At 36.5% G+C, this 12,063-nt stretch overlaps 1 protein-coding gene across 1 annotated transcript in view; it reads left to right on the top strand.

Moving 5' to 3' along the window:
• The window catches only part of LOC120359390, an 80,796-nt gene that overhangs the window by 32,850 nt on the left and 35,883 nt on the right, over positions 1 to 12,063 (top strand). Inside the window, exon 2 of the mRNA XM_039456713.1 lies at positions 10,591 to 10,693. Within this exon, the coding sequence (XP_039312647.1) occupies positions 10,604 to 10,693 (90 nt within the window). The 5' untranslated portion in view covers positions 10,591 to 10,603. The remainder of the gene's footprint in view (positions 1 to 10,590; positions 10,694 to 12,063) is intronic.

The following is a 12,063-nucleotide window of genomic DNA, read 5'->3' as shown; positions in this document are numbered from 1 at the left end:
GGGATGCCAACTTTGCGTAACCTCCCCGAGTTACGAAAAAAATAAATTAAATCACAAAATCTTATAGTTCTCGAAAAAGTTCTATAGTTTTTGATCAATTTTAAGAATAGTTCCGCATATTTTTTTACAATTTTTTAATTTGATCGCTGACACTCTCTCCTTCGTAGAATGCGGTGCTGACAGTTTCGATCGATTCCTTGGAATTCTCGGTAGTTCCCGCATACGTCCGACAATTTCGAAAAGAATTCTATCGTCGCGGTTATTTATTTCTAGACAATTTTTAAACCCAAGCGTTGGCATCTCGTCACAAGTAAAGTACCATTTTATTGAATGTTTTTACATTTTTTTTTTTTTTTCTTAAAGATTAGCAATTCATTTATATGGATATGTGAATGTTAAAGTAACTTTTCTTCAAAGATAATTTATGCATGTACACACAATTGCGATTTTGTCAAAAGAAAGCATAAATCCTGATCGTGCAACCGATGAAAGAAAATTCCATCCGCAATGCGGTTGACGACGGGCACCTGCGAAATTATGCCTGACGGATCGACGGTTTTTTTGAAGTAGCATGAAAAGTCACGCGATACAACGTTGTGGTCCTCGTGCTTTGAAAGGCCCTTGCGGTTTAATTCAATGCCCGGTACGATGACCGCCATTTTGAAAATTATTTCATACATTTATTCATCATTTGTGTGTGTGTGTTGCATTAAGGTATATTGAACGACTAAAAAATATTCTTAAAATTTTTTACGCGTAAAGTAGTGCGCATGCGCATTACATGGAAAAGGTATATCTCTAATTTTTAAAATTTTATTAACTTTATATTAATTTTTTTTCACTGAAGCACGATGTATTTTCACGATATATATATATTTAATATCACAGACTAAAATACTGAATATTAAAAAGAATTACAAAATTATTTAGTTTTTATTTTTCAAATATAAATAAAATATTAATTTAAAAAAATAATTTTTTGTTCTCAATTACCTTTTTTGAGATTTTTACTTTTGCTTGTAATTTTTAATGTCTCAAAGCAAGTCATAAAAAATTAGTAATAGTACAGTTTATTTTAATCGATGAATTATTTCTCTGATATGTATAATTAGTCATCGATATTATTTCCATCAACGATTAAAAATTCGCCATAATTTCTTTCGATCGAAATCGGATCGGTAACTGAAGTACGAGGCTGATACGGTAAAGACGAGGATGTCGTCGGCGAAGCTTGGTTTCGGTAGTTGGTAGCCGCAGTGCTGGCGCAGCGCCCTGACCTCAAAACACCGGCATGGATCGATAGAAAACTTCCTTCCTACGCTTTGCGCCACGTTCACCATGCAGACTTAACGGACTTCGTGGTAGGCCGAAGGAGGTGCAAGAAGATGAATATTGCGCGGTGAAACTTGAGACGCGCTTGTTTAACCGACAAAGATTAGTGCGATAGAGAAAGTGCCAAGTGGAAACACTATCCACTTTATTTATATGTAACATTAACTCCGTAATCACTGCCGGTGCGCATATAATTTCGCAAATAATTGTGAAGCAGTTCTTTTCTTCTTGATCGCAAATCGCTCGAAAAACAGAAAGAAAATGAAAGAAAGCCAGTAGTTAATAAATTTAAAAGCTGCAGAGAAGAACGCAGGTTTTTAATGATTTAGACTCTTTCAATTGCTTGTCTGTTCGTTGGATGTGGCACAATACATTATCACGTCAAGTCATTCAATTAATTAATTAAATAGAATTAATTATCCTAAGATATCGATCGTATTTTCTTTACTTTCCTAACTGCTGATTTGATCTTTAAATGCAATATCGGTTTTACGTACATAGAAGCGAGACTCGATAAGATTGCCAGTGCGCGATTGACATTGTGGTAATCAACCTTTGATGCGAATCGATGCTTATTCGGACAAGGTCGCGAAGCTCCTCTCAAGGATCATCGACCTCCCTCGTTCTCTTTCCCTCTTATTCACGACGGCCAGCTCTCACGGTCTTTCGATCCTTCCGCGCTCGTTGCCGAAGAGACTCGAAGCGTAACCACGTGTGTTGGCAAGCGAGGCGTGATTCTCCTCCGTTCTTGGTGCTACAGCGACGACGACGGCGAGGTGTCTGCTATTTAAACGCATGCACGTCGTTTTTCTACGTGTTTTCTATGCATTTCTTTTCGCGTACGCTATAAGAGCCCGTGTTCCGGAAGAAACATCGCGAAGACGCAACAGCGATGGCGGTGCGCCGCGTCGAGTCGTTTTATTGCAGCGTGCACGCTCGACAATGAGACGACATTGTTGTTTACGAGGTGCCGATGCTACACCGTGTTCATGTTTCCTCATGTATTTCCTCCTTCCTCCTTTGAACCGCAGTGACCGTTCTCGTCCCTTTCTTCTTATGAAAAACTCTTTCCTATTCCTTTTCTTACGCCTCGTTTTATAGACTGTAACGATCTCTCGTCCAATAAATAAATTAATGAAAGCTTAATATATGATTTATAGCTTCGCTCAGGAAAAAGTATCAAATTACTTCGCTCTAAATGGGATTCAAAGCGACTCGTCGAATCTATTATTAAATTGTCTCAAGCGAATAGAAGAGAATTACGAATGTTTAAATATGCATTGCCGAGAGCAGTGTAAGGCAGTATAAATATTATTATCGGCAATTTTCCTTCCGCGTTACACTCGCCTCTCTACCGTCTATGCCGGATATTATTCCAAGGATGTTTTCGCACAAACTCGCTGCGAAATACGGCTGATCGATATTTTTGTGTGCCCATACACGCGTCGGCGACAGGCGAGCGGTGACAACGGCGAAATATGTTCGTTTTATTAAGGCGCGCGCGTGTAGCGAGAGGTACGACTTCCTCCTGGTTTATGAGGTGTCGATACCGCGTCCCGTGTAAACGCATATAAAGCGGGTTTACTTTGCTAACACACATACATGGATGGGTCCTTACACGATCGAAGAGGCGCATGGACACCAAAGTGGAAAAAGTAAGATATATAGGAGAACGAAAAGACACATACGCACACAAGACCACACTTATCGCTCGCTTATTGCGAGAGACTTTACGACTCACGACTCGACGACGACGACGGCGGCGGCGCTCGCAGATTTTTCGTCTTCCCTGGTTTTCTCACTTGCGGTTCTCGGCTGCAATATTATGGACTACGCCGGAGAACAGTCTTAATATCCGCGCGAGGCACTGTTATCTTTCAATAAAAATTTTAATCGAGGTTTATGGTAAAAGCTCGCAAAAGCTATTTGCTCTGCTTGTTGAAACAGAGTTCAAGATTATGTAACAAAATATAGTAAAGAAATCTATTTACATTCGCGTAAACAGTTCTGCTAGATTATATCTTGATACAAATCGTTATAAAGTGACGTAGGTCACTTTAAATTTCGTGGATAATTTTTATTCAGCAAATAAGGTGATGTCTAATGACGCTAGAGATGTCATTAAGATGTTAATAAAACGTCACTTGACGTCACCTTATTTGCTGGGCAATAAATAATAAAAGAATACACTTCACTTACTTCGACAGAAATTTTAGGAAAGTGTCGTGTAAATGTTATAATAATTGGTTTATTTAAGATGATTGTGTATATACGCCTTATAAATATTAAAGAGGTTAAAAAATAGTTTCTAACTGATGCGGTTAATTTTCATAGATAAATAGTTGAATAGGTGCAAATGTCTTTGCAAATGTCGTTTATATTTAGCCTGAACAAGCAACGCGGTATACGTATGGCCCGGCGTTGGCATTTTAACGAATTGTCAACGATTACCCTTTTGCATTCTATGATCGGGGTTGCTGCTCGTGCCGTTATAAGGGTTCGTTGACATTTAACGGCAATGGAACGTGTCGCAACGTATACGAAATTAACGAAACGAGATTTTACTTGAGGTACTTAATATGGCGTATTTGATGATAAATATTAATATTACTTTTTCTTTTTCGCTTCTTAATTTCTTTTTTCAATTCTTCGCTTCGTTGTTTACGTTCATCTTCGTATAAGAAGAAAAAAGCCTTCAAGCCTTATATAAAATTGATGTTGAGTTGTCATAAAGCTAAAATGAATTTAAATTTTTAATTCTTTATTTCATTTTATGTGAGTTCAGATTTTTCCAAAGAAACTTTTCTCAAATCTTAGTATACAAGTAACAAATACCTGCTGTTTGTTTTGTTTTTTCAATGTTTACATAATACAAAGATACAAAAACAATAAAAATATGTAAGAATTTTGTGGAAACATTTGCCGTTAGATTTACCGTTTATTTAATGCACATCTTTGTTACTTTCTCTTTCCCCTTTACTTCTCGAGAAGTACTGTAATAATGATATATTCGTAAGATACAAGCCTTTGAAGACGTACTATAATAATAAATAATGCCTTGCGCGGAAGAGGGAAGAATTTATGGGCGATTCATAAATGGTATTGTTATATAATGATCATCATATAGCTGTTAAATTCGAAGATATTCTTACTTAGTTTTTATATAATTCAGATGTAAAATGTTTGAAACATTAAGCCCCCTTTTGCACGATTTATAATTTGCGACAGAATTTTATTTATAATTTTATATCAAATTATGTATGGGATATTCAATTGTTTCTTTCATTTACATAGTTAGGTTATTAAAAAATATTACTTGGTTATTAAGAAATACATGTAAATATAATAAAAATACAACATGGAAAATTCTTTACATCAGTTTCAATAATATACAATTATAGCAATAACCGTTCGTAGAAATAAACTTCTTAAATATAGAAGAAATGTTTGGTACAAATTACGACATATCAGAAGAGAGCAAAGTATACTTAAAATGCTACGTAACAAACTTTTAGTCGAAGATCCTATAGCATACCAAAATATTTTAAAATTAAAATTTAATTTTAAATAAATTAAAAAAAATATATTTTTAATTTTTAAAAATAAAAAAAATTTTAAGATTAAAATTTAATCATTAAATAAACAATTTGAAGATTTATTTAAGTAATATTTTAATTTAGCAAGAATCTTTTCTAATGCATTGGCACGTGCATTTAATTTTGTAATTGTTAGATTTTACTACACACAGGCAAGAAGCTTCTTACGTTCAGTTAATTAACAAGTTAATAAACTTGCTTCCGGGATCAAGACATTGTCACGTAAATGTTCAAATATGTCAGTAAGTTAAGTTGTAGTTTATGTAATTTGCAATTCACAGAAAATTATGCACTACGCATATATCATACGTCTTGTTCGTTCACTTATTTTCTGTATAAAATTAAATCCATCTCAAATTCTGTAACAAATTATAGATCGTGTAAAGTGGGCTCTAAAAATAGAAATATATTTGCTAATAAAAAGATTATACCTAAATAATTTATTTTGAATGAAATAAAAAAAAGTATAATATTCATTGAAGATTAAAAAAAGTGTTCCGTTAGTGTGCATTGAATGAGAAAGATCATAAAAAAAATCGGATTTGAAGATTTAAATAGTTCTATTATATAAATTTAATCTATAAATAGTTCTATAAATATTAACATATTAGAATAGAAAAAAATATAAAGTAATTAAGTATTCAATGACGTATTACAAAAAAGTTTGCATGTAGAGTCATACTATCTTTTAATTGTATAACTTTAAATTATATACTATCTTTCATCATTTAACTATCTTTCATCTTTAATACTAATTGAAGTGAAACTTATCAGCATAACATTCATAACAGATACTTTTTCCTTTTTCATACTGTAATTATAATATAGAATTGCATGATATGCTGTACTAGACAATCTCATCACAAACGCATTAAATTAAAATATATGCGGTATACCGATGAAGTACTGAGACAATACCCATCTCTTTGGTATACCAACTTTTACGGTCGTGCATCCTCGTGACATTGCGCTCTGACAAGATCAGGATGAAGAGTAGGTCGGGCCAGGTTAATGTCGAGACGTCTAGGTCAAGGAGTGGTCACTGGTCTCGATCGCTCGTTTGTCTCGACAGTTGCGACCTACTTGGCACTACCGGTAATGCTAATGTCGTCATTTTTCAACGCTGGCATTCGCCACAATGATGCTTCTCTCAATTTTGTGCTCCTCGCTTGTGGCAAATCGAAAGAAGCTATCACGTATCTCGATGAAGCGATCAGACGATTAGACGAAAAACGACCGATCGATTTAACCCCCACCAATCGTTGGAGATCAAAAGAACTGCGTGACCGCTAGTAAAGCCGGGTGACCCTATGTTCTTTGCCTTATCCGATGGTCAACGCGATAGTTTCGTTTCTGTTCACTGGTAAATGCAGAAAATAAATGCAAACCGTGCATTTGCATGGTCTTCTTTAACAAAATCAACTGACTCGCGTGCTAACGGACGTGTGGGCGTTCTCGGAAGCCGGCTACGGACGAGCACGCTAATGCAAGTCCTGCAATTCCATGAAAATATTCTATAAAAATAGTCTCTATTTCTACTAACCTTTCTTGTATTTTCTAAGTTTTCGCATTGTGATAAAATTATTTTTTTTTATTACCGTTATATAATCAAAATTTACCGTTTGTTAAAAAAGAAAAGAAAAAGGAGCGAATAGGTATAGAATTCACAAATTTAGGAAGAAATGTATTACATACAGATCGAAACCAAACCTCTATAAATTAAACTCCCTAATTTCGGAGATTGAAAACTTGTAGACACCGCAGAATAAATTTCTATCGACGTTATTTTTATTCGTCAACTTTTTTTTCGCTAGACGCGAAGGGCTCGAGAGTTTCTATGAAACAAATGCTAATGCCGATCCACCGTGTTGTGCGACATTTACATGCGGCCAAGGGTAAAAGATAAGTGAATGTAAAAGAGGGATGGCAGTTGCAACGATATGGCTCGTCAAGATCGCCAGTTACGATTAGACCCACGGCCATCATGCGCTGGCACATTTAACGTCGCCACCACATTGCTATTACTGCTTATTATTTGTCCATCGTCTGGTAGACGATGCATACGCATCGGAATATGACAATGACAAGGGATGGCGTGTTGTTTACACTGGGGAACGCTGCGTGACACCACAGCGGTAGTCGTAAACTTTAATTATTCTGCCTCTTGAAAAAACATCCTTTCCTATCGATTGGTGGATCCACACGTCGCTAATGATCGTTTCGCGTAATTGGCTGATACTTGAGCGAGAATATAAAGCGAAATATTGTTTACGTTTCCAATGGTCTCTTAGCAATAACTCTTAGTCTCCTTGATGGGCCAAACGAGTTCTCGTAGGGAAGTAGTAGAAGAGAAAATGACGACGCATCGCGGTAAATCGCTATCGCAGTCGTTCGTGTACCTCCGACTTTTTACAGCAGCGGAAATCACGTGACGTTTCACGATGACTCAGGAGACGCTTCGCCGGCGCGGAAATCGAGGGAAGAAGGTTTCTTCCCGTGACGCAGGTGATTTTACAACAAGCGAGCGCGCGCGCGCGCGCGAGCGCGTATTCCTCGCCGCTTCGACGCGGCGCGGCGATGCGCGGTCGCGTTAGAATATGCTCGTTCGTAGATTAAACAGCGCTAATGATCCGTATCGCGATCCCGTTAGGGCTGGCTCGCCTCCTCCAGCGTATACCGCGCGCCGCCGCCGCCGCTTTTAGCTTCCGCTTCTGGTTTCGCGCGCGCGTGGGCACCGTGCGGCTAGGAGAATCCTCTCCGCTACTACGGGATAGCGCTGTAAATCCTTTTATGCACACAGCCCGTACCGTTGATAACCGATGGCTCTAATTCCTATACGCTGCCCTGTCGGAAAGTTTCACTCCTCAATTAACTTGATCGTCATGGGAACTGGAGCAACCAGTACCAATTTGCAGTTGGAAATTACAGAACTACTGGGAGAAGCAGCATTCGAAACAGAACTCCGAAGTGAAGTTTAGCAAAAATTTAAACGAGACTGTTGAATGATGGTGCTATTTTCGAAACTGTCGTTTAGTATTTGCGCTGACTTTACTGACGTCAGCGAATTCAGTTTTAACTCCAAAGGAAGGAAGTAAGTGTGAAAAGGGAAGATTACGTGAGACGTAACAGAGTTATGGCGAATGCAATCATTTTGTAGCGCGAGGTAACACGGCGCGATGTGCTGTTAGGATAAGGCGTGGAACGGGCCAAGATAGTCCAGTAGTCGTTAACTATTAATTATGCACCTAATTACGCGACGCATTAGAACGCTCACAGAAAAGAGATAATAATAATGCAATTACAAATTATATGGAGAAAGCAATTACGTTCGGCGCGCAACGACGTTCGTTACAGCGTTAACAACTGATGTAGTAACGCGATAGACGATAAACCGCCATCCCCGCACCTATCTCTACCTGACGAAGAGGAGGACGCTGATGTCCTGGAGCGTCGGAGCGTCGGAGCGTCGCTCCCGGTCGCGCGCGCGCGCATGCGGTTCTGCGATTAATTACAAATAATTAGCGGATAATTCCGCGGCGAGTGAGATAACGGTACAAGGACGTACGCGCCGCGTATCGTCCATTGTTCGCGCGCGTTACCCAGACGCATTGTTGCGGTGCATCCTGGCTGATGCATTGCCCGCTCCACCCTCCCACAGCCGTGCGCGCATCGATCCTCTTCTTTGAATCAAGACGCTTTTCGTGACTCGTGAAATCACGCGATTTCTGCATGACGCTTTTCTACCGCTGTTGAAATCGCATTCGCCAATCCGCGAACGTTTAAAGGCGCCGAATGATTCACGTCGCGGGAAACTTTGCCAGTATCATATCCGACACAGTCGGTTTTTCTCGCGAGTCGCAGCGCTCTTGGCTTTATTGTTTCCTCGGTGTCGGATTGCCAGACAATGCACCGTGATTCGCACGCTTTGACGACGGCACGGCGCGGCGTCGCGCGCTATTCCCGGCGCTGCGGTAATGACCCTGCTTCGTAATTGTTTTAAATGCCAACGGAGTAATAGCGCTTACGCGAAAGTGTCATGTGTGAAATGAGAGGAAGAGCGTAACATTTATGAGTTGTTTTCACGCTTAGCGGACGAGGGAAAATATGAATTTAAAAATGTAAATTAGCTCTCACACTAATCTTTACATTACAACATAATCAAATAACTTATTATGTAATTATTAATAACGGATACGAGAAACGAGAAATGCCATTTTTCGATCAAAGCGAATCTTATTGATGCTTAAAATATTTTTGTATCAATTATTAACATTTAACAACCAGACTCAATTTACTCGCGAACAAGAAACGAATCAATCACAACTACGTTTTACATATACAGTTTTGACTTATTTTGATTATATTATTGACATTACTTGCAACATGACTTGTTTCTATCTATGTATCAAAACGTTTTTTATACGTCTAAATTATTGAAATATCAATATCTAAGATTTTATTGTTAAATCAATTTATATTATTATAAATACCGAAGAGGACTCTGTGAAGTCGAAACGTCGTACACTATTTATTGTTAAAGATTAAAGACACGTTATTATTTTAACATCTAATTATTTGTTCGTTTTACATTGCCTTTTTATATATCGTTTATTATATTTTTTTTAATTCATACGAGCTGTTATTAAAATTATTAAAATATCGGACTTAAAATGTAAGCATGAACTGAAACTAGAAATAATATCTCAAATTAATTTGATCGTTAAATTTAATAACGATGACATTTTTAAAAAACTGCGAAGAACTTAATTAATAATGAATTTAATAATAAACTTTCTGAAATACACATTTGTTCTTTAACGTTTAAATGGATTAAGATATTTCGTTGTATTGTTATTATATGTACATTGTATAAATTAATTCAATACGTAAATGCTTTTCTACTGTTTTAAATTATACATCATCAATATCTTTTCTGTAGAGGTGTTTAAAAATATCATTATATGTAGGAGCGAGGGAATTTTTTAGCACTCTTAATGTAGCAAAATCGTTGGTAGCTATCTAGTTCTCGTTTCTTTAATTGCTTTTCCATAAAAACAAGATTTGTCTCGGCACACGTCATGCTTGCGGACATTTAAATGCGTTTGTAACTGTTATATGTCTTTCTCCGTCAAATGATTCATGTTTCGCTACAGAATGCTCCGTATATCAAACGCGTCTTGTTTCTGTTATAGTTGGTTTACTTTGCATAGTTTCTCTAAGAAAACTTCTGATTTAGCTTTGCCATATATATCATTTTATGATATATATCATTTTTATGATGCTTAACAGTTTCATAAAAGTCGAAGAAACTAGAAACGGATGTAATATATCATGGTGAGAGAAAAGCATATTTGTTAAACTCAGTCATTGTAACGTTGCTATTTGCGCTATTTTGTTGGCGTCGCAATTAATAATTCATATATCATAGCATTATTCTGACCGAAGAAAAAAGCGTTACTAATCAATGAAAATTTTATAAATATATTTCTTATAGGTACTAATTTTGCAAAGCTGTTGTTGTAATATTGGAACAAACTGATCTCTATTAATATTCTTTTGTCATGTTACAACATCATATTATGTTGTTGATATGATAAGAATAAAAAAATTTCAATCTTAATTGAAGTGCAATTAGACTGAGAATTTTGTCGTATGTTTTCAGTTACCCTAAAGAAATGGGACTGGTAGAACGAGAAGCCGAGATGCAAGAATTGAATGCTCCTAGACCTGGAAGATCGAGAGATCTCTTTGGAGTGCAGTTGGAGGTAAGATTCATGTGGGAAATTTATTCAATTAACTGAAACGTGCAAAGGTTCACACGATAAGCTTCGCGAAACTAAACAAGTTCTAAAATAATTTCTAAGATACACACACTAAGTTTGTTAATACAGAGAGTCCTTGAAAGTCAGAACAATCGGGAAAGAGGAGTGAAGCGTAACTTAATGCGCGATCTCCGGTATCCTTGTCGAGGGTGAGACTACATTCGATCTAGGATTAGCTATCCATTCACCTGAGAGCAGACTGGTTGACTTCAATGGTCACTTTTGCCAGCGATTGTAGTGTAGGCCAGTGAGAGGCTCGACCCAGATAACTCGTATCGGTTCTGGTACGGCGGTCAGCCACCTGAAACCGAAACGACCAAGGAAAGTTCGACCGTTGCACTCTCCTCCCTGTCGCGGTGATCAATCTGCTATACCTTTCTCCGCGTGTGTTTTGGCGGATAGGTCGTACGAGGTACTATTAAAGTCAGATGTGTCTTGTCGATTGCCACTACCTGGTCTTGAGAATTTGTGCCTTGATGAAGAATGCTTTCTAATCACGCTTTCTTGTATTTCACTTTTCCATGTCTATTTCCACTGTCATGTCTATCTTTTTATAACAATAAAATAAATATTCGATTATTGATTTTTTTACAATTCAATAGAAAGCTCAATAATTTATAAATAGCATATAGGAGTATCATTAAAATATTAAATGAATGGGTAAAGTAAAAAAAGATACAAACACACATAGAAGAGAAAATTATCAAATAAAAACTGATTAAACAAATTTGTTAGAGAAGGAGTTAATAATAAAAAATGTTTTTTTGTGATGAAAAAGTTGTGTTTGAGAAGATAAAAAAATTTGAAACATTGCATAAACAAATTTATAGGAGATAGAAATGGAAAGGTGAACAAATGATCAATTTTTCTTTTGCCTTAAGATCTTAATTGTAAAAAATTTCTTATAGATTTTTAGCTGCTAAACATAAATCTGAGCGTAAAATGTCCATCAGGATTCTGAGAAATCTGTTATAAAAGTTGGAAAAAACCGCAATTTTGCTATTTTTCGATAATTAATAACTCTGGAATATGCCATAAACTTCCACAAGAATAGAAACCAAAAATTATTACTATAAGATAGAAAATAGATTAAATAAAGTTTTAAGGTTATATCTAATTTTGTTTAAATTAGCTTTACTTAATTTATAAATCCGTTCACATGTAATTCTAAAAGATTTTTTAATATTTCTACATTGTATTATAGATTCGTCCAGATTCGTGTTTAGCAACGAAAAATACACAAAAAATGATTTAAATCTCAAGATAAATTTCGTATTGCAATGTGTTAGGTAATAATTAACAAAGCTCTACGA

This window comes from Solenopsis invicta, chromosome 1 (assembly GCF_016802725.1).
Source record: "Solenopsis invicta isolate M01_SB chromosome 1, UNIL_Sinv_3.0, whole genome shotgun sequence".
Classification (NCBI taxonomy): Eukaryota; Metazoa; Arthropoda; class Insecta; order Hymenoptera; family Formicidae; genus Solenopsis; species Solenopsis invicta.
This window is presented reverse-complemented; position numbering and strand designations above follow the sequence as displayed.